General features: G+C 36.5%; 1 protein-coding gene across 2 annotated transcripts in view; it reads left to right on the top strand.

Annotated features, from left to right (window-relative positions):
* The first annotated feature begins 1,646 nt into the window (after positions 1–1,646).
* The window catches only part of LOC141446114 (uncharacterized), a 65,333-nt gene continuing 42,404 nt past the window's right edge, over positions 1,647–24,575 (top strand). The window contains exons 1-2 of one of the 2 annotated variants that reach the window (XM_074112539.1): positions 1,647–2,579; positions 15,455–23,115. In XM_074112539.1, coding sequence (XP_073968640.1) covers positions 20,108–21,469 — 1,362 coding nt within the window. In that variant the 5' untranslated portion in view covers positions 1,647–2,579; positions 15,455–20,107 and the 3' untranslated portion in view covers positions 21,470–23,115. Of the gene's footprint in view, positions 2,580–15,454; positions 23,116–24,575 lie in introns of those variants that run through there. The other variant, XM_074112538.1, reaches the window with a different exon arrangement.

Here is a 24,575-nt window from a genome sequence, read left to right as displayed (position 1 = left end):
ACAAGTAAAAGTGTTGATTGGCCGTTTGACCTTGTGGTAGAAACTCTCTTTGTGGACGATTCTGTGGATATCGAAAAAAAACAAATCAGCATGCATCCTTGCTTTTTTTCAATTTCAATAAACCAGAGTTTTTGGCCAGTAGAAAACATTCCTGTGGCTCCTCCAGCCTCCTTATTCGCCTGACTTGTGACTCCTTGTGACTTTTTTCTCTTCCCGAAGTTGGAAAAATCACCTGAAGGGAACTCATTTTGGGACAGTCGGAAAACATTCAATCGGCTGTAACCGACCAGCTGAAGGCTATTCCAGTATTGGAGTTCGAGCACTGCTATGAGGAGTGGAAGAATCGTCTCCAGCGCTGTATGGCTTCAGAAGGAAGTTATTTTGAAGGTGACGACAATATAGAATTGTAATTCTTTTTGAATAAAAAAATTAGTATCATTACTTAATTTACAGACCTCGTAATTCGAGATCGCAGCTTCTCTGTAGCTCATGATTCAGGATAAATGTCAATCTAGAACAGAGGGAGTCAATCTTCTTGTCACCCACTTTTTTTAACTCTGTTAACAGTAAAATTTTCTTATCGCCCACCTGTTCCACAGAAACTGTGATTTATAAAGTAGGGGAAGTTAACTTTACTTTATAAAATTTATAAAGCATTTACGGGAAGTTAAAGTATATATAAATACCTTTTGTCGTCTTTCGCTAAGTTTGGCTGTATAAATCTTTATAATACAACTGACTGAAATTAAATCCATTTTCTCTTAATTTTTAATTTGCTTACATAGAAGCGTTGGCGAAATATATAGTATAGTTTCAGGAATTTAAATATAAAAACTAAAGAATTTTTATGAAATCCTAATAAAAACTTTTTTTAACAATACTTTAAAAAAAATTCCATTTCAATGTTTTTAAGTATTAGACGAAACCTCTACCGCCCACCACTGGAAAACTGGAACGCCCACTAAGTGGACGCACTAGGGGGCAGATTGACTAAGCACTGATCGAGAGGACCATCGTGACAATTATGCTGTAATATTTTGAATTATATTCAATTACAAGTATTGGATGAGGTGATACGTAATGGGAATGCATTCCATGCGATTCCATGGGACCCAATGAAATCTGGTTCTTTTTTGGTACCATTCACCTTGTTGTTACCTGCTCTGGCAGAGCCATGGCTCAAGGAGAAGGACCAAAAAAAAGACATCAAAATTGGCCATTGCAGTGTGGATACAAAAAAAAAAGCCAACAATTCTGTTCCAACCCCCGCCAAATTGCTGAATCTCAAGAACAAAATTCTCTCCGTTTTCAGAGAGAGAAAGAGAGAGCGAGGAGAGGATCAAGTCTGGCTTGAAAAACACGAGAGTACAGACTCCCAACAAAAATCTCTACAAACGACTTTATTCAAGTAGCCGCCATTTTGACGAAGCGTGAAGAAATTATCTTTTGTCAAATTTAGTACTACGTTAGTTTGTAAATCTTTCTGTGGATATAACAGGATTTGATGCATGCAGCGGATGAAAATAAAAAAAAAACAGGAAGTCATCTATCAAGTAGGTTGTAGGTTCGTATGTTAGCCTTTTACTTCACTGGTTTTGAAAAATCGTTTTCCTTTTTTTGGCATATTTTCACCATTTTTTTTTTTTGTTTTTGTACAACATCTGTAATAGATCACATATTTTTCTGTAACATCATCAATCATATCACACACATTTATCATATCACAAGGAATGCTTCTATCTATATGCGATCTTACTGTAATTACAAAATAACAGGATTAGAACTGTTAGGAGTTAGTTTAAAGAAGAGCTCTTTAATGAAAAAAAAATCTAAGTCAAAGCTGCTAATAATTTTACTCGTACAAAATAACAGGATTAGAACTGTTAGGAGTTAGTTTAAAGAAGAGCTCTTTAATGAAAAAAAAAAAAATCTAAGTCAAAGCTGCTAGTAATTCTGTGCTCCTAATATTTTGGATCAAAGCCATTTAAGATATACGATATAGTATATGGGCAATTCCTGCATTGAATCCCATTACAGCTTTGGAATAATAAAGTGACCTAGGCATGGGGCTTTATAGGTTACACGTTGGTTTGACCTTTGTACAAATTATTTATAATGAGCATGCATGCGCCATAATTTTTGACCATTATAGGCTTAATTTACAATTTTAAATAATACAATCCCCATGTTACGCTATCTATTTTAAACAACAAAAAAAATGCATGTTACCAAAGGGGGGCCCCCATTTTCAAAACAAATACCTTCTCTCACTCTCTCCTTTTTTTCCACACCCCCCCGCCATTTTAGCCAGAGAATTGCAAAACAATGTACTTGTTGCTTCTCAAGCCGACGTTTCATTTTACAGGTTGTCCCTTCGTCAGATTTCCACATTGATCGGGCCAAGTGGAGTGGGGTCAAGCATGCGCATATTCATTCCATTTGTATGATGGTACAGAGGGATCGGCGCGGGTATTTCAGACACAGACTCCCGTTGTCAAGGAAACATTCAGTCGGCGGTCGGAATCCTTTGACGGCAACGAATTTGCTGTTATTATTTTTGAAGAATGAGTTGAATAAAGGTAAAAAAAATAATTTTTTTTATGTTTATTTTTTGTAAATCAAATTTTGTGTTATATGTTCTTCTTTTTAGGAAATGAAAATTGTTTTAGAAACGTACAGGAAATATAAGGTTTTAATGTACATAATTTGGTTGAAAACAATTTGGTGACAAATGCAACAACCAGTTCTATTAAGCTACGTAAAAAAGAATTAACCATTTTGAAATGTAATTTTTTAGTCAAGTTAGTTATTTTATTATTATTTTTTTTAAACTCTCTTTAAAATTGTGCAAAAAAACCTTCTAAGTTAACTTGGAAGAATTAAAAATATATAAATATTTTGGTCTAAATAATATCGATTCCAGAATTCTAAAATCTACAAAATTTCGTTTAAACAATCAATTTTTTCTTTTTGATTAGTGATTTATCCCACCAATGAAATCACAGTTCTCTTTTTTAAAAGGCAATCGACAATTCTACAGTTTGACCACTTCTAATTTAATGTTTTCTTGTTTAACTTCCCTTTTTAATTAATTGTTCCATTTCCTTTATAGTTTGGATATCGTTTCTTTCAGGATACGCCCTGAATAATTTAACGGAAACAATGTTTTTGTTTATTTGCGTGTCATTAACCTAAAAATATTATAAATTAATTTAGCTTTTGTGATTAATTTAATTTTAATAAAAATTGATTTTTAATTAATTCTATTAAAAAAAAACAGCTGATTACCGTTCACGTATATGTACGAGGGTCGTTTGAAAAGTCCGTGCAAAGTCAGAGAGATAGCACTACTGGCGCGTATCGAGGTTATGTTTAGTTAGTAGCATCTCTTGGAAGAACACACACCAAGTTTCAGCCAGATCGGTCTATTTCTTTGTGTTTGGCATTCGTTTGAATCGAGGAAGTCGAGTGATTTTCAAAAAATGGACGAAAAAGAATTTCGTGTGTTGATTAAACACTACTTTATGAAAGGCAAAACGCCTCAGGAGACTAAAGAGAAGCTTGATAAACATTATGGTGACTCTGCACCTTCGATTAGAACAGTTTATAAGTGGTTTCAAAATTTTCGGAGTGGCCATATGGGCACAAGTGACGCTGAACGTTCTGGACGCCCTGTTGTGGTTACTACTCCAGAAATCATTGATAAAATCCATGATATGGTGATGGATGACAGAAGAGTGAAGGTGCGTGAGATTGCTAGTGCTGTGGGCATCTCGAATGAACGGGTACATAATATTTTGCATCAACATTTGGACCATGACAAAGCTATCCGCAAGATGGGTAGCCGCGATTGCTCACGCTTGACCAAAAAACGAAATCGTGTGAAGTGTTGCAAGGATGGTTTGCAGCTGTTCCAGAAGAATCCGCAGGACTTTAAGCGTCGTTTCGTCACTGTGGATGAAACATGGATACATCACTACACTACTGAGACCAAAGAACAATCTAAACAATTGGTTACCAAGGGGGAATCTGCGCCAAAAAAGGCGAAGACCGTTCCTTTGGCCGGAAAGATTATGGCGACTGTCTTTTGGAATTCGCAAGGAATAATCCTCATCGACTATCTGGAAAAGGGTAAAACTATTACTGGTGCATATTATTCATCGTTATTGGACCGTTTGAAAACCGAGCTGCAAGAAAAACGCCCACGATTGACCCACAAAAAAGTCCTTTTCCATCACGACAACGCACTAGCTCACACTCTCAGCAGTTGTGGTCGCAAAATTAATGGAAATAGGATTCTAACTCGTTTCACATCCCCCCTATTCTCCAGACTTGGCTCCCTCGGATTACTATTTGTTCCCTAATATGAAGAAATGGCTGGCGGGAAAAAGATTTTATTCAAACGACGAGGTGATTGCAGAAACGAATGGCTATTTTTCAGACTTGGACAAATCCTATTATTCGGAAGGGATCAACAAACTAGAGCAGCGTTGGACGAAGTTTATAAGCCTAAAAGGAGACTATGTTGAAAAATAAAAAAGGTTTACCCCAAAAAATTAAGTAGTTTTTATTTTTGCACGCACTTTTCAAACGACCCTCGTATAAAAGCGGAAGGTAAACTTTTATTTACAGGTTCTATTAAGAACGATATAATTAATAACCGATCAAAGGTTTCCTGGTTGTTTACTAATAATTTCATTAAGTCTAATTAATTTTATTGATTAATTACGTAAATTGCTAGCGTCTTCATTTTTTTTTTTTTTTTTTTTTGACACTGATGATGCACGAAGATACATATTTAGATATGTTTTTATAAAACTTTAATATTGGTTCGATAATAATCATAAAATTCTTCGAAAACAAAAATTAATTCATTTTATATTTGATTTCATTTTGAATACGACAAGAATGTGCCCATAAGGGATACAGCTTAAACAATCATAAGAAACGGGCGGATAAGTTACCAAATTGCTTGACTACGAGTTATGGTTATTAAATAACGAGACTAATGCTGCAACAGAATTAGAAGTTGAAATATTTTTGCGGAGAACCACCACAATTCTGTTCCTCAAGTCGAAGTAATGTTTTTTCGTTTCTAAGTGAGAGTTTGGTGTGTATGAACAGGGTGGATTTACGTCCTTAGTGACTTCCTGAATAGTCCGTAACTTCCAGTGTTCTGACATTTGTTAGTCGTTAAATTTCATCTTAACACATTCAACACCATTCTTCTAGATCTTTTAGAGATATTGTTGTAAGATGCGTGATGATAGGATAGGGTCTGGAATGAAAAGGAAGAACTGTCATATTGTCTACATAAAAATGATTGTTGATTGTGGCCGAATTAATACAGAATGAGGTTAAAAAAATTTGATTTTCTCTAAATTCCCCAGCCGCCTACATTGAATCGAACTCAGGAATCACCAATCAGGAATTTAGGACACATTGATTAAGTAGTAAGGAATGATCGTAGATACTAAGAATTTCCACAAATTATTTTGCTAAATCTGATCGAATGATTGTACAACGTCGAGTTAAAGCAAAGCACTCGACCAATACTGCTATTCTTCAGACTGAAATTTTACACTTAGATTAATTTGCGATCAAGTCAGCGTGTCTTATAACGTGAAATTGGTTTAGAGAACGGAAATGATTCGTACGAGGACGTGCGAGTAATCAAAGAGCGGTCGGATTAAAGGAACTAAGTCGTTTTAATTATGTTTCAACAATTCTAAGAAAGTACTCTATTTTTTAAGGTTTCCGAATAATAGTAAGAGCAATTCGTGTTAGTGTTTACAACTGAATTTTTTTCCCCCCGCCTTAACACTTGCACATTTTAGTGCAAAAATACAAAATAAAAAAATAAATAAATGTTCCTAGTGAGTTGGAACAAACAATAAATTTTAAACAAAAGACTATTCCCATGTCGATGTCAACGTTTTACCATGTTCGTTTGACAGGCTGGTCACTGGTGTAAATAATTTATGGAGGAAATTGAAAATGTCACCAGTAACAACACTAAAAATATCATACACAGAAAAGTAATTATGATCAGGCCGAATTATTCGGCTGCAATATTATTATCTACACCATTCAATTTATTCATTTATGCCCATATAGAAGTACAAAAATAGGAAATGACAAATACAATTAAAAATGAAAGATGAAGGATAAAAAATAATTATAAATTATAGGTTACAGATTAGCCGAGTGGTTAGCGAATACTGAATTCCATCGCGAAGGTCATAGGTTCGAATCCAGCTACATACCCTTAGATTTTTTTTTCTCTTCCTAGTGGCTTCTTACAGCTCTAAGTCCCGGTTATGGGCAGTGTTGTCCTGTAACGAGAGAAACTGCCTAGAAGCCGGTACAATGTAAAAAAAAAAAAAAAAGGTTTCGGGCGCCAAATGGACCTTAGATGTTGACGTGCCTTAAATTTGAAAAATAAACCCCCCCACCCCCACCCAAAAAAAACACTATTTGGAACGAGAGATCTCAAAATTTTGTGAAAATATGGTATGATCTCAGTTCTTTCTTTACTTGGAAAAAGAGAGAAATATGTATGTATTTACGTTGTATAAATAAAATTTGTATAGAGAACGCTTCTTGATTCAATGCTTTTGTATATTTCTTCGAGGCAGTTTATTTTTAAGAATATTATGTTTACATTTTATGTTTCTTTAATAACAAATCATGCGGAAAACGTTTGATCGTTTGATTTATTGAAATTTATGAATATTTTGTGCGCGACATTATTCGCTGTTATTTTTAGTTTGAACATTACAAACGACAAAGCAAGCAGAGGCCCCCCTTCAAATATTGCAATAAATTCTATTGTAACCGTTTTTCGTGTTGTTCGTTGTTCGTTTCGTTGCTTGTTTAGGGAGATTAAACTGAAATTCACTCCTGAATAGCTACCTAGTTTTATCAGTAATACAAATTTAAAGGCTATCTATTGATTTTATACTTTACAGGATTGGCTGTTAAATAGGTTTTGGGATTAATTAATACGGTTTAGCTAGGCTGCAATTAGTTGCAGTAATAAGAGTGGGAAGGGCAGCTCATGAAATGTTGATTTCTTGAATTCCTTTTTTATCCCAGAAGACAACGCTGATTCTTACTGTTAGTTGTTATCAGTTATAAATATGCCCAAACATGAATACAAAAAAAACATAATGTAGTAATTACAGTATAGTTAATAATTACTTAAAGACGAGCGGTTATAGGCAAGGCCCGCAATGCTAAGATGTATTGTTGGTTTAGTGGGTTCGATTTCCCCGGTCTAGGGCCTTGGATTTTTTTTTAATGGTTAATACGAGAAATTTATAGTAAAGTATGTTTGGCGGTTATAGGCAAGGCCCGCAATGCTAAGATGTATTGTTGGTTTAGTGGGTTCGATGCCCCTGGTCTAAGCCTTGTATTTTACTTAATGGTTAATATAAGAAATTTATAGTAAAGCATGTTAGGCGGTTATAGGCTAGACCCGCAAAGCTAAGATGTATTGTTGGTTTAGTGGGTTCGATTCCCTCAGTCTAGGCCTTAGATTTTATTTAATGGTTAATATGAGAAATTTATAGTAAAGTATGTTTGGCGGTTATAGGCAAGGCCCGCAATGCTAAGATGTATTGTTGGTTTAGTGGGTTCGATGCCCCTGGTCTAAGCCTTGTATTTTACTTAATGGTTAATATAAGAAATTTATAGTAAAGTATGTTAGGCGGTTATAGGCTAGACCCGCAAAGCTAAGATGTATTGTTGGTTTAGTGGGTTCGATTCCCTCAGTCTAGGCCTTAGATTTTATTTAATGGTTAATATGAGAAATTTATAGTAAAGTATGTTTGGCGGTTATAGGCAAGGCCCGCAATGCTAAGATGTATTGTTGGTTTAGTGGGTTCGATGCCCCTGGTCTAAGCCTTGTATTTTACTTAATGGTTAATATAAGAAATTTATAGTAAAGTATGTTAGGCGGTTATAGGCTAGACCCGCAAAGCTAAGATGTATTGTTGGTTTAGTGGGTTCGATTCCCTCAGTCTAGGCCTTAGATTTTATTTAATGGTTAATATGAGAAATTTATAGTAAAGTATGTTTGGCGGTTATAGGCAAGGCCCGCAATGCTAAGATGTATTGTTGGTTTAGTGGGTTCGATGCCCCTGGTCTAAGCCTTGTATTTTATTTAATGGTTAATATGAGAAATTTATAGTAAAGTATGTTAGGCGGTTATAGGCTAGACCCGCAAAGCTAAGATGTATTGTTGGTTTAGTGGATTCGATTCCCTCAGTCTAGGCCTTAGATTTTATTTAATGGTTAATATGAGAAATTTATAGTAAAATACGTTTGTTAGTCGCCTCCGTCCACGACACCTAATTGGGTAGTTGTGACGTAAAGGCGGCCTAGAAAAGAAGACAACTACTTTACTTTTAATAATTACATTATAAGTATCTAACTTATTTCATTAATTTCCCTTACTAGATGTTGGAAAGTACTGCAATCTTGCCAATTTTACGAAATGAAGTTCTTACCGCAAATGGGAGTGGTTAAGATTTGGAGCATGTTGTTCGCCATTCGGGAGCAAGTCTAACAGTTGCGAAGTTTGCAATAATTCAAGTCCTATCATGATGTGAAGATTTCTTTTAGCTCTTTAATTTTTATTTTCTTATTTCGTTGTTTGTTTTTCTTTTTTCAGAAAATTGAAAATGAGAATTATCACACAGGTCTTCAAATTCTAAACACAAATTCAACACTCCCATTATCGTACCATCATTTTTGCTTTTTAAATTACAGTTTTTTTTGGTTAATACGTCGTGGTTATGATGTAAAATAATGAATAATGACGCAAAAGAAAAAAAAGTGAAAAACTAACAAAACAAAAGGCCGTCTCATTAGCAAAAGCATGCCTGTTAGATTATTGTTAAGAGCAACGCTAAACGAGGAGTTTCTACCTATTTCAATTAGTAGGCAAATTACAGTCTCCAGAGACCATACTTCTAGCAGAGAGGCTGTACTTCTTTCTAAACTCTTCCACTGCTCACCAACCACCCTCTCTAGAGTAATATACTATTCTCTTTCTGACACAAGACAAGCCCAGCGAGGTTTTTTACTTAGTCCTTATTTTGTACGGCTTCTACTCAACAACTTCTTCCACTCATGCTTTGTCCTGTTAGCAGCCTCTATGTAACTATGTTCCACAGTATTTTTAGTCATTCTTTCCTTCCGTTCAAAGCTGGATAACTCTTTTGTAATAATTTGAAACATCCCAGATTAAACAGAGATTAAAATGTACGCATCTCTGGAATAATCAATACCATACAGGGAAACCTCTAACTATTATATCTGCAGAATTTTTTTTAGATATTTTATTTTTTTCTATAAAATGCCTAAATTTTCTTTAAATATATAATAAACAATTTACCATCCAAGCACATTATTATTGGTCACCTAGAAATTTACTGGTAATACGTTCAAGACCCACAGCTGTTACCAGTTTGTTCTGGGTCCATCCACCAGGGCCAATATTCCGGTTTGCAGTAGTAATACTATCAAGACAGTGGTCGGAAATACTACATTAGGCATTACCCCAGTCAGTACAGTCTATACTTTCTGCAGGCTTTTTATTTTATATCCTAGTTCTGAATTTGCAGTTGCTCGCGACTACAATTTCTATCATCTTGACCATTTTCCGGTACTTAAATCATGCAGTAGAAAGGTCAGGTTGATTGTGACGGGGATGTTCTGTCAGTAAGCACGGTCCGGTCTTACGTAGTATAATAACTCTTTGTCATACTCAACATAGATTTGTTGAAGCTCATATTTTTTTGGTAAGGTGAAAAATTAGTCCCAACTTTGTTGCTAAACTTCTGATGATAATTTTTTGGTACCTGGTTGTGTCTGAAAAAGTACATATGTATATTATCTGTGGCCAACCAATGGTATGAGCTTACTGTGCGCTGAAAAACGAAATCTGCTCATTTTACCAAATCAAGTTAAATAACAAATCACAAACTATACAAAATATTAATGGTGAATAGCTCATTATGGTTGCATTCTGTGAGTATATATTTTAATTACTTATAGTAAAGTAAGTAAAAAGTAAAGTAATGCCTATATTTTCAGGCAGGCTTTATGTCCAACTACCTAATTAGGTGTCGTGGACGGAGGCGACTAGCAAACATACTTTACTACAAAAGTTCCCATATTAACCATTAAATAAAATCCAAGGCCTAGACTGGGGAATTGAACCTACTAAACCAACAATACATCTTAGCTTTGCGGGTCTAGCCTCTAACCGCCTTACATACTTTACTATAAATTTTTCATATTAACCATTAAATAAAATCCAAGGCTTAGACTAGGGGAATTGAACCCACTAAACCAACAATACAGGGTCTAGGCTACAACCGCTCGGCTACCGTGGCGCCTAATGGACGGAAACTTATAATTTCTCAAATTAATTTTGTTTTATGCTGAAGAAACATAATTTCTTTAACTGTTGATGTTCTTATCTCATTAATAATTGTCATTATTATTGTCAACGTATTCTTTAATGACATTCGTGACACATCCTTTTGAAAACTGGAGATTACTGGACCAAGATTTAGTCCTTAGTAAATGACTGGTGTGAGGTAGATTACAAATATTGGAGTTAATTTTGGAACAATTTCTCTAGGCGTTAGCTGTGAACTATACACTATAGTGAGTAGAACTGTAGAGGATGTGTTGTTTGCGATATGTTTAGGTTGTATTGTTGCATAATGAATGGAAACTATGGGCACTATATTGACTGTAGAAGGGCGTCCGAGATAAACCACACTATTACATACATGGCCGGCCGGCCCCTAAACCAACTTTCCATGCCCTGCGGCTAGAGGTCCCTAATAATCAGCTAAGGTAGGAGCCCGCAATTCAGTTTAATTATTGCACTGATAATTTGCTAACAACATCCTTGTAGCTCTGTTTGCTACAACTAGCTATTCGACAACCAGGAGTTCTTGTTGCTTGTTGTAAATCTAAATAACTTGTACTGTGTACTTCATTTTATTACGAAGTTGTGAACTTTATGAATCTTAATTTCTATACTTGACAAATCTATATGGCGATAAACTATTCAGAGTTAAATTACTTGGCCAATATTGTTTCCGGGGCACGCTGGGTGGAAGGAAATGAAATATCTGCACCCTTTTTCGCAGGATACACGACCGTTCTTCTCAGGAGGAGCTTTGGGAAACCTGCAGGATTCTGCTCTGAACCAACCGCGGTTATGAGGCAGACAAAGATCTGTCTATGGGAATCTACAACTCAGAATGTAGCTGAATAAGCTGGAACGTATTTCACTTCAAAGTGACAGTACGATTAAAGCGCATCTCAACAACTCCTTCAACAATCAGAGCTAGCCAAAAAGCTAGCCTCCAGAGGCTCTATATACTACGATCACAACTTTAAGCAAAGAACTGCGCATGCGTAGGAGGCTTCAGAAAGCCCCGGCCTTTTCTATAATTCTTAAACGTTCAGGCTTCGTTTATTCGTTGAGCATTATAATAATAACAATATAATATATGTACATATACATTTATCAAAATTGCAGTAGTCACAAAAGGCTAACAAAAACAATGTTTAATTTCTGAGAAAAATATTATAGGTAGGCTAAACCTTGGCGCCTATGCACAGAAATCCAGTACACTAACCTTTCGAACTAATTCGCACCCTACGGTTGTTGAACGTTTGACCTAATTCTAGAAATAATCTTTTCTGCCTAATATTAAAACCCACCATGATAAAGCCCTTCTAAGTACGGTTTATATTAGGGTTTATATTCATTAAAATTACCAAGTAAATGCGAGCCTGCCTCGCTCAGTCAGCAAGTGCAGTAAAACAAAATTGAAGTAAAAATTATCTCCATTAAAATGATTAACCTCTGACGATGGGTGTAAGCCCGAAACCGTACATGCTTGCTATGACAGATTGAATAAGCGATATTATCTGCAATTAGGCGCCACGGCAACCGAGCGGTTAAGAGGCTAGACCCGCAAAGCTAAGATGTATTGTTGGTTTAGTGGGTTCGATTCTCAGCCTCTAGACCTTGGATTGTATTTAATGGTTAATAAAAGAAATTTATAGCTAAGTATGTTTGCTAGTCGCCTCCGTCCACGACACCTAATTTGGTAGTTGGACGTAAAGCCTGCCTGAAAAAATAGGTTCTTACTTATCTGCAAATAACAATAATTAAATTTACAATTTTTAATCCCATTCCCTAATTATTCTTCCTGAAATAAATTATTTTTCATTTTATAAGAATTTTCAGGATTATATTACACTTTTTTATGAAAGTTCCATCGAGTATTTTGATTGAATATATATTTTTTAAAACAAAAAATGAGAAAACACTAAAATAGAAATCCCCTACGAAGTGAATCATATCTCAAATAGACAGCCATTTGTCAAGATTTACTAAGAGCAAAAAGGTGGTTGGTTGTTGATATGTCCCTTTCAGTGACAGTCAAACCAGGGATATTCCTGGGTTGCATTGAAATATTACCTTGCATTGGTGATTGAACGCTATGTCTAGTACATCTCTAGGATAGTGTTAGGATGGAAAATATGTTACTTAGAATATTGAACGAGATTGCTCAACCCCCTTTTATTCAGCGGGAAATATTAAAGTCCCTTTTTTTATTCCTTTATTTTTTATTTAAAGGAACTTTTGCAAACCATGTAAAATTTTCAGAAATTGTGGTTTAACCGGAAATGTGCATTTGCGAGGTATCTGTTCTGATAAAAATGGGTTATTAAAAGTAAATCACAGTTATGTACACCCTAAAATGCTGTCTGGAAGAAAGAAGAAATCCAATGATGTTGTCTACAAAACCTCTTTTTTTATATTTCTTGCAACTCTTAGGAAAAAAGAAGAAGTTAAATATAATTAAATTATTAGGCGCCACGATAGCCGAGCGGTTATAGGCTAGACCCGCAATGTTAAGATGTATTGTTGGTTTAGTGGGTTCGATTCCCGGTCTCTAGGCCTTAGATTTTAATTTAATGTTTAATATGAAAACTTTATAGTAAAGTATGTTAGACGGTTATAGGCAAGACCCGCAATGCTAAGATGTATTGTTGGTTTAGTGGGTTTGATTCCCCGATCTTAGGCCTTGGATTTTATTTAATGTTTAATATGAGAAATTTATAGTAAAGTATGTTAGACGGTTATAGGCAAGACCCGCAATGCTAAGATGTATTGTTGGTTTAGTGGGTTCGATTCCCGGTCTTAGGCCTTGAATTTTATTTAATGTTTAATATGAGAACTTTATAGTAAAGTATGTTAGACGGTTATAGGCAAGACCCGCAATGCTAAGATGTATTGTTGGTTTAGTGGGTTCGATTCCCGGTTTCTAGGCCTTAGATTTTAATTTAATGTTTAATATGAGAACTTTATAGTAAAGTATGTTAGACGGTTATAGGCAAGACCCGCAATGCTAAGATGTATTGTTGGTTTAGTGGGTTCGATTCCCCGATCTTAGGCCTTGGATTTTATTTAATGTTTAATATGAGAAATTTATAGTAAAGTATGTTAGACGGTTATAGGCAAGACCCGCAATGCTAAGATGTATTGTTGGTTTAGTGGGTTCGATTCCCGGTCTCTAGGCCTTAGATTTTAATTTAATGTTTAATATGAGAACTTTATAGTAAAGTATGTTAGACGGTTATAGGCAAGACCCGCAATGCTAAGATGTATTGTTGGTTTAGTGGGTTCGATTCCCCGATCTTAGGCCTTGGATTTTATTTAATGTTTAATATGAGAAATTTATAGTAAAGTATGTTAGACGGTTATAGGCAAGACCCGCAATGCTAAGATGTATTGTTGGTTTAGTGGGTTCGATTCCCGGTCTTAGGCCTTGAATTTTATTTAATGTTTAATATGAGAACTTTATAGTAAAGTATGTTAGACGGTTATAGGCAAGACCGACCAGCAATGCTAAGATGTATTGCTGGTTTAGTGGGTTCGATTCCCGGTCTCTAGGCCTTAGATTTTAATTTAATGTTTAATATGAGAACTTTATAGTAAAGTATGTTAGACGGTTATAGGCAAGACCCGCAATGCTAAGATGTATTGTTGGTTTAGTGGGTTCGATTCCCCGATCTTAGGTCTTGGATTTTATTTGATGTTTAATATGAGAAATTTACAGTAAAGTATGTTTGCTACTCGCCTCCGTCCACGTCACCTAATTGGTAGTTGGACGTAAAGCCCCGCCTGAAAAAATAGGCGTTACTTTACTTTTTTATAATTAAATTTTTGTGAATGCTATGTAAAGAACATCTACCTAATTTCAAGTCCTGTGTTTTTATGGCAGTGCTAGTGGCATTAGTTATATACTATGACAGATCTGTGTGACTGTCCTCATTCTACCCTTCAGACTCATTAGGAAGGCCATGCTCATCATTACGCACTGTACCCCCTTAACGACCTAAAGAGGGCTAATGTGTTTGTACATTAAAACGTTATCTATCATTATAATTATTTATTTTACCCATTAAAAACGTTTTTCTTTTTTAATTCGTTGATTAAATCTGAAAATTAGACTACAAATATGTCTGTCCAAATCTCAATTGCAGTCATTTCCAGCACGGATCCAGCATTCATTATGTTGAACGTCTCAGTCACTTCCTGTCCAAAAATTACAGTATCTAATCCCGCGATTCAAGAAATCAGCTCAGGGTTGGAGATTCACCGCAACTGTCTTGGATTTCAGCATCCGGGAGTGTTTACCATAATTCCTTTCATAGATGCATCAGCTTAATAGTTGTCCCAACAATGCTCAGGAGTTCTCAACTCCTATTTATTACATAATATCGTTCCCTCGTATTACGAGGTTTGTAATCATTGTAAATGGAAATAGAGGTTTTATTACTGTTTTACAGGACTCATAAACAGTTCTCCATGGAAAATGGATTCCAGGATGTGGTTGGGAAAGTTTTAAAGTTTTCCATTATAGTGAATGCCATTTTTGGACACCTCAATGCGGCTCTACTGCCTAGAATTAACTGTGTTACGTCTAAATTGTGTAATAAGTTACTATTACAGGTGAAGCTGACAGTTGGTGTGAAAGATGGCAAAATGAAATTTAAGAGAAGGAAGTTGTCGTCATTACTTGTTTCTTATTAATGTGTCATCTTGATTGATGAAACTCTTATTTGAGCAAAAAAATGAGCTCGAAATAAGAAATTAAAAAAAGAAAAAGAATTAAGCTATAATTTATCAAATGCTTACTTGATTTCCTGTTATAATTCATTGTTACAATTCTCTTACTCTTCGTATGAATTGAAAATATTCTATTTTGTGTTTTCACCGGATATCCGCTTTGAAATAGTTTTACTCACAGTGAAAATACCGTGACCAACCAATGATTCAATCAGTTCTAGATCTTATATTGATTTCATTCATTATGAATCAGTGTTTCATCTGTTGTTTTAGGCAGTGCATTCAAGTGCTTGGCGATATTTTCGAAGAATGAACTCGATGAGTAGTCTCTGATGAAGAAGTGGATGGGGAAAAAAGTCGATCTTTTGAGCAACAGAAGGAGCCAATTCGGAAAGGAATTGAAGGGAAATTCGTTCAACCTAACAATTGAGGACCAGAAAAAGAAAAAAAAGAACGTGATTTTCACGGCCATAAAAATATATATATATCTTCCGCAAGTAATCCGATGATCCCGGAAGGAAGTCGGTGACAACAATGTTTGTACCCGCATAGTTAAGCGCCGGGCGAATTGGCGAGCAACATCTTTTATATTCCGAGAATAATACTTTAAAACACATCGCAGCGGTTACTGTACTGTCTCTTGACGAGCCAGTCTTTCCATTATGGATTCCTACAAACGATAAATCGATCTGAGAGTCAATAAGTGGGTATAGTTTACATTAACTCGAACAAAAAAATGTTCCAATACTTTATATATTGACTCGATGCCACCATATTGAAAAATAATCCCTTGCTTTTATTAATAGAATGTGTATCACTTAAAAGCACTCGTACTTTAGAAACCATAGAACTCTATAGAAACTACAGAAAAAATCCAGTGACGCAAGCGATTTTGTAGCACCAACTTTGTAATAAAGAAAATAAAGGATTACCTGGCTACAAAAAAAAAAAGAAGAAGAAGGGTTTCACTGGCTTAGATGTGTTTAGTTGAATAAGCTGGGCTTAGCTGACTTAGCTGGGTGTAGCTGGAATTAACTGGGTTCTGGTGGGTCAGACGGGCCGCTTGTTTATCTCTATCCACCGTTTCCCAAAAATAAACATTGTTTTCAGGATAGAAGTACTCCGAGAACCAATGCGTTTTGCCAAAACCTTACATTAAATTAAAAAAAAAAAGAGATAATGTAAATTATTCCCGAAAACGGTTAGCATACTTTGCTTCTCATATTAACCATTAAATAAAAAACAAAGCCGGTGAATCGGACCCACTAAACCAACAATACATCTTAGCATTGCGGGTCTAGCCTATAAACGCCTAACATACTTTACTATAAATTTCTCATATTAATCACATTAAATAAAATCCAAGGTCTAGACACCGAGAGAATCGAACCCACTAAACCAACAATACATCTTAGCTTTGCGGGTCTAGCCTATAACTGCCTAACATACTTTACTATAAATTTCTCATATTAAACATTAAATAAATTACAAGACCGAGACTCTGAGAATCGAACCCACTAAACCAACAATACATCTTAGCATTGCGGGTCTAGCCTATAACTGCCTAACATACTTTACTATAAATTTCTCATATTAACCATTAAATAAAATCCTTTTGTTCAAATAAAGATATCCAGATTTATTTCTTTTTTATTATTATTTAATGAACAGACAAAGTTTGTGTGCGCGGGGGGAGTGGGCGGGCTGAAAAAAAAAGAGAGAGAATGTTAATAGAATCAGCATTTCATTCAGCTGTTTTCTATTCCAAGCCAAACAGCTCTTTGACATTCAACAATTGACTTGGCCAAAATAAAAAGTAAATATATAGTCTCAACTCCCTTTTATTTGAAACCGAATGACGTCATTTAGGGAAGAGGCTGGATATTTGAGGGCGGGAACCAGCCAACAGCGTTGGGTTACTATGGGATCTCCTACCCACAAAGGGCCCACTATCACCTCTCTAACGTAGTGGGGTCCCGTTTCAGGATTTTACATTCCCACCTTCATTCCGGGAGCTCTATAAAGAAGACAAAGGAACCAATTTATTCTTGAAGTATTACTTCTTTTTCTTGCGGTTATATGTCTAGCAATTATCTTTAATTTTAATCCTGCATTTGTTTACTAATTCTTAGAAAATCAAAATTAAATTTAATCTTCTTAACTAGAACTTACAGTTTAAAAACTCAAGTATAAGGATTGATTGAACGACGAAGGGTATACAGATCAGGAACTAAGATTTCATTCATTCTTCAGCTCGTAATTTCATTCGTTCAGAAAAACTTGCGTTTTATTCAAATTTTATAATTGATGTAATATTTTTACTGCAAATTTGAATACAAATTTTCATTAATATTTATTAGAATTTACTAGATGTCACAGACTCTTTGCTGCCCATTTTCATCTACAAAATATTTGGTTCTTTAAAGTGTAGCACCCATTTAACTTAGGCAGGACGGTACTTTAATGTTACCAAGGGGAGCCCTAACCCTATCATCCGGCCAAATTTTATCAAAATCGAGCTAAGATTTATAGAGTTATTAGTAGTAAATGTTTAAGAGGGAGGGCCATGCATAAGTAGGGCTAACTTTTCGTTGTAGTTGCCTGTACAGCTTCTAGGCTTCTCCAAAATGCAGATCTACATGAAATGACGAATCGAATGACACCTCATTCATGAAAATCGGACCACGCGTTTAGGCGCTACGTTGTTTACAAAAAAGGTAACAACAACAAGAAGAAGAACTACAACAAGTTGTGCTCATTTTTGGCAACTATTTTCTCAAAATCGATTGCAAAAAAAAAATACTCTAGTAAACCAGGATATGTCCAATATTTTAAAAACACAATTTGGGACAGTTTTAATACCCATTAAATTTTTGTTTTAACGCTACCACGAAGCATGGTCTTAATAAATTAGCCAATCAGATATTAAAATTTCACCAACACTTGGAGAAAAGTTCAACTTTGATAGGAATGTTTCGTGAATGTTGTAGCTCAGATGAAAGATATGAGAAATACGTTAATTTAAAGAGTGAGGCTGCACTGACCGCAGAAGCTGATGTCTTCTCCTTGAAGTGGTGGCCAACCTGACTTCCGTTTCTCTCACCGGCTTGTCATCCAGTGTGTGGCTCAAACTGGTTTGACCTTCTCTGATTCCAGAAAACGGTTTCACTAACGAAATGGAACAAAAAAAAAACGTTACTCCGTACTCAAGCTACTACTGGATAAAACGCTCGAAAATAGCGCTAAATAACAAAATAAAAGTAAAGTATTGCCTATTTTTTCTCAGGCGTAGGTTACTACCAAATTAGGTGTCGTGGACGGAGGCGACTAGCAAACATACTTTACTATAAATTTCTCACATTTACCATTAAATAAAATCCAAGGCCTAAGACCAGGGGAATCGAACCCACTAAACCAACAATACATCTTAGCATTGCGGGTCTAGCCTCTTAACCGCTCGGCTACCGTGGCGCCTAATAACAAAATAATGCTCTACAATCAACTTCTAAAACCAGGTTACCAAATTAACAGTTTCGAACAGCGCGTGGGAATCCAGTACACTAATCACTGAGCTAATCTCTACGCTGTTTTTAGCATTTTAAAAATCAATAAGTAAATTTTAATGTTTTTCCCGTCGTTTTGTGTGTAAATATTGTCTTAGACGTTAAAGGAGCGTGTTGTAGATGAACAGCTGGCTGGCACTTAGCAGATAACACCTTGAAGTTCTTATCTGCAAATCATTCTCTTATCACTTTGCTTACAATTCAACAGACATTAACTAGAACGCCATCTTGACACTTCAAATGGTATTTACTTAGTTAAGTGATGGTAAATAAATGATAATGACGTCTCCTAACTTCCTTTTTCTAACGGAACTAGGGAAGGCCAGTATTGTGATCGTGTGATATCAGCACACCGGAAGGGCCAATGTACTGAGGAAGTAGTACAGTTTAAAGCGACTTTGCAAAAATAATTCCAACGATATTCTTTAAACGTTGTTTTTATACTGCCTAATGTAATGGAGGGCGATTTTGTTAAATATTTAAGAATATCTATTTATTTATTTTGCAACTTTAATTAGTTTACAATAAACAAATATACATACATACACGCGCACATGCATTTGCACCCAGAGACGTGAGTAGAATGAACGACGACCATCCCAGTGATGGAAGCCGTTAGTTCCGCCAGGTTGGCCAGCTTACGCAGCAACCATCCTAGGAGAACTCGCCGTTATGTGTTGAGAATGGTTGCGTGGACATCGCTGCGATTTGTAGGAAGTGCTGGAGTAGACATGTTGCGAAATCAGAGGGGTTGTAATGTAAATTTGAGTGATTGGGCTATTTCTAGAAACGAGAGGAATATTTATAGAACAGAATGTATAGTGTGATTGGTGACGTAGAAGGGAGCGTAAACTATTGTTCCTAGAATTTTAGACTGTAAGGTTTGTAGTCAGTTGATGTTCGATTTTTTGGCACTTCCGTAGGGTTGTATTCCGTACGTCCATATTGGGGCAAGTAGGGCGGTCAGTTTTGAAACTGAATCTTTTCAACATTTTATTTCTAAGTTTGAAGATTTAATCAATTCCTAGGGATCAAATCATAAAGAGATCTTTTGGAGTCTGAGTTTACTTCGACTAAGAGGGACGAACAGTTAGCTTGAATGGTGATAAAGAAACATGAAAGACGTAAGACTTCTGTTACACAATAGTAGTATTGTTATTAATATTATTTAAAATATTATTAGAGTCAGCTGGGCGCTAGTGCTACTGAGTGTACAGCTTGATATTGCTCTTAAAATCAAAGTGATTTAAGTAGGTAAAAGTGGGTATATGAGTGCGCGGAGCTATTCTTAAGACATTTGAAGCACTCTACATTTTAGTACTTTTCTTTTTTTTTAGACAATTTTAATTATTAATTCTCCCACATGGAGACTAATGATGAAAATGTCAGCTGTGAACCAGATGGCACGATCACTAGAAGTGTCAGACTAAACAAAAGCTCAAAAAGATCATTTTTAAATTCAAATATTCCACAAAAAATTAAAAAAAATAAAGTCAAGCCTATTTCTACCGTAGACACCAATGATAATGAACAAAAACTGTGTAATATCAATAATTCTATGGAATCAATTTCACAAAGTAACATGCAAACAGAAAATCAAATAAACCGTACTCTGAAAGAAGTTAGTCTAACAGATTCCATATTTTGCACTCCAAATCCCTTTGCACCCCTCAGAGTGGATGATAGGAAGCCACAGGAAGAAATTCAGCCAGTAAAAAATGCAAAACCTCCACCAATTTTCATAAATAATGTTTCAAATTACGTAGAGTTTTGCAAGACTTTGAGCCAGCTATTAGGGCCAGATTCTTTTGACTGTAAGTCTCGTGTAGATAGTGTTATGCTATCTACAAAAACAGTTGATGGATACAGAGCGGCCATACACTACTTACAAGGGACAAAAGCTGAATTTCACACATACCAAATTAAAAGTGAAAAAGCCTTCCGAGTAGTAATACGACACCTACACCACTCCACACCAACAACAATAATAAAAGAAGATTTAGAACGCCACAATTTCAAAGTTAGGAACATCACAAATGTTAAACACCCCACCACAAAATCACCACTTCCATTATTCTTTGTAGATCTGGACCCACAAGAAAACAACAAAGAAATATTTAACTTGAGAACCCTTGTATATACAATTGTAAAAATAGAAGAGCCACATAAAACTACAGAAATATTACAATGTAAAAGATGCCAACAATATGGTCACACAAGGTCATATTGCAACCATAATCCGAGGTGCGTAAAATGTGCAGGCCCCCATCCATCATCAGACTGTACAAAACCTCGGGAGCAACCTCCAACTTGTGCCCTTTGCTTAGGGAATCACCCAGCAAACTATAGAGGTTGTGTAACCCATAAAGAATTACAACGCCTCAGGAGAAGAACCAGCCTTGACAGAAGTGGAAATCGGCCTCATCTTGGCGCAGTCTCCCATTCAGCTATGCCAGCACCCGCAGCCAACGAATTTCCGCAGCTAGCACCTGAAGAACCAAGGCACCAAGGAACCTCCAGGCCATTTAATAGTCACAGTCCATCATACGCGAGGGTCGTGGGGCCGTCAGCGGCTCAGCCTATACTGGTACCTCCCTCTCCTATCTCTAACGACCTTACCTCTCTTCTCACTACATTCATCTCTGAATTCAAATCTCTCATCACACCTCTCATCACTCTTCTCACGTCTCTCGTTACTGAGCTCATTCCTAAATTGTCTCGATGATCAATTCTCAGCATTCGCTCACTATTCTCTTATGGAATTCCAATGGGTTGAACTCTCACAGAGACGAATTAGACATTTTCCTACATGACAAACGAATAGACGTAGCACTTATCACAGAAACTCACTTTACAGGACGATCTAACTTTTACATACCCGGCTACACAACTCACAGGACCGATCACCCAGACGATACATCCCATGGAGGAGCTGCAATATTAATAAAAAATACTTTGGTTCACCACCGATTACCTGCTTATCAAAATGAACTCATTCAATCTGCAGCAATTAATTTAGACTGCCAACCTTTTAACTTTACTCTGGCAGCAGTTTACTGCCCTCCAAATAAATCTATTTCTTCTGTGGATTTCGAGACATTCTTCCTTACTCTTGGACCCAAATTTCTAGCTGGTGGGGACTATAATGCTAAACACCCTCAATGGGGCTGCCGAACTTCTAATCCTCGCGGGCGAACTCTTCTACACACACTCACTCATTCTCATTATACCGTCTTTTCTCCAGACCAACCTACATACTGGCCGACATCACCATCCAAATTACCAGACATACTCGACATTTTTATCTCTTCCAAAATCTCATCTCAATATCTCGACACCTACACACTCACTGACCTCTCCTCTGACCACAGCCCTGTTCTTCTTACCATCAGCACGATTCCAAAACCTGTTTTACCACGTTCTGCCTTGATTACTGGACCTATTGACTGGACACTTTTCGAAAATACCCTTGACAGCAAACTGAATCTGCTAATCTCTCTAAAAACGCCAGATGAAATAGATCACGCAGTAAACTTTCTAACTACTTCAATACAAACTTCCATTTGGGACTCTACCAAACAACCTTTCTACAAGACCGAATCCCGAACACGTAACCTTCCTGTTCTAATCAGAATGCTAATAAGAGAAAAACGACGAGCTCGAGCAGTATGGCAACGTACTCACTACCCGAGTGACAGACTGAATTACAACAGACTGACTAGACGGTTAAAACGTGAACTTCAAAACATCAGATCCCTGAAATACGAAGAATATGTTACCTCCCTGGCATCTGACCGCAAATCACTCTGGACCGCTACCAAACGACTACTCTCTTACAAACTTGTTCCTTCTCCTTTAAGACGTAATGATGGAACATGGACGAAATCAGACTTAGAGAAAGCCATAGAATTCAAAGACCACCTGAGCAACATATTCACACCTCATCCAGACATTAGTGACGACATACACTCTGCTGAAATACTAACCGACTTAGATACCGCCTTGCCTCTCTGTCTCCCTCCAAAAGCGTTCACTCCTTCTGACGTAAAATATTTAATAAAATCCTTACCAAAGAAAAAATCTCCGGGCTTTGACTTAATAACTTCAGAAATTCTTCGTCATCTACCACAAAAGGCAATAGTATATCTCACCTACATCTTTAACTCAGTACTAAGAACTACATACTTTCCGGCATTATGGAAATTTTCAGTCATAAAAATGATTCCCAAACCGAACAAACCTTCTCATCTTCCATCCTCATACCGGCCCATCAGTCTGTTACCGACCATGGGGAAACTGTTGGAAAAATTATTGCTAAAACGCATCTGTCCTATTCTTGAAACTGCAAATGTCATCCCCTCTCATCAGTTTGGATTTCGTCAACAACACAGTCCCATACACCAATGCCATAGAGTAGTGGACGCCATTTCTTCTTCTCTCGAACGGAAACAATATTGCTCCGGGGCCTTCCTTGATGTGGCTCAAGCCTTTGATCGGGTATGGCATCCGGGGCTGTTGTGGAAGTTAAAGAGAAATCTTCCTTCTACTTACTACTTAATTATGAAATCTTATCTTACAGACCGTTTCTTTCAGGTTAGTTGTGGCTCTGCCACTTCTGATTACTCTCCTGCTCTAGCCGGCGTCCCTCAAGGTAGTATACTTGGTCCTCTTCTCTATACTGTATATACAGCAGACATACCGACTCACACTAACACAATACTATGCACTTACGCTGATGACACCGCCATTCTTGCTTCCAGTTCCGACCCTGTAACAGCTTCCACTCACTTACAGACACACTTAGACATACTTGAACCTTGGGCCAAAAAATGGCGATTAAAATTTAACTCTCAGAAGTGTCAACACATCACTTTTACTCTGCGACGCCGTACTTCTCCACCAGTCAGCTTTAACTCTGTACCTCTTTCTCCTGCAAATCTAGTTCGCTACCTTGGGATGTATATCGACAAACGACTAACATGGAACCCACATACTAAACTAAAAAGACTGGAACTCAACAAACGGAATAAACTGTTACTAAGACTAATTGGCAGACGGTCGAAACTTCCAATAGAACATAAACGACTATTATACAACACCATACTTAAACCAATGTGGACTTATGGACTCGAACTGTGGGGTTCAACCAAACGCTCAAACTCACAAAAAATCCAGGCCTTTCAATCAAAAATTCTCCGTCAAATTACAGATGCTCCATTCTACGTTTCAAACTCTTCTCTTCATAAAGATCTCAACATACCCTACGTGACTGAAACAGCTAAAACTAAATACCGAAAATTCCATAACTCTCTTTCTCTATGCTCTAATCCTCTAATCCAAAATCTCGCCTCCATAGCTATTCCGGACAACCCCCCACGGCGGCTGAGGCGTTGCTGGCCCCGCGACCATCTCATGGATTGATAACCAACTCAAGCGGGAGTGTTGCCAGTGGGCAGCTTCTCTCCTCCAGCCAATCACGTCCATAGCATCATTCATCGGATTTGCTGATTGCATTGTTTGTTTTGTAGATAGTAAATGGCAAATAAAAATTAAAAAAAAAAAAAAAAAAAAAAATGAAATATAATTTTATTAAATTACAAAATATAAACAATCCATGGTAATGTTAATGCTATTCAGTATAAGAAAAGGAATTTATGCATGAAGTCGGTAAAGAGTTTGTGTAAATTATAGACCATGGTCTTCAGATGATTGTCTACTTGGTTTTAGTCTAGAGAGGGTTTAAGGGAACTGCCACTCCGGAAGTTAGACAACCCCCACTATCTTATTCTTCTTCTTGTGTTACTTAGTACACTTGTCACTGCTAGCAGAAG

This window comes from Rhodnius prolixus, unplaced genomic scaffold (assembly GCF_049639745.1).
Source record: "Rhodnius prolixus isolate KJV_2025 unplaced genomic scaffold, Rpr scaffold_1, whole genome shotgun sequence".
Lineage (NCBI taxonomy): Eukaryota > Metazoa > Arthropoda > Insecta > Hemiptera > Reduviidae > Rhodnius > Rhodnius prolixus.
This window is presented reverse-complemented; position numbering and strand designations above follow the sequence as displayed.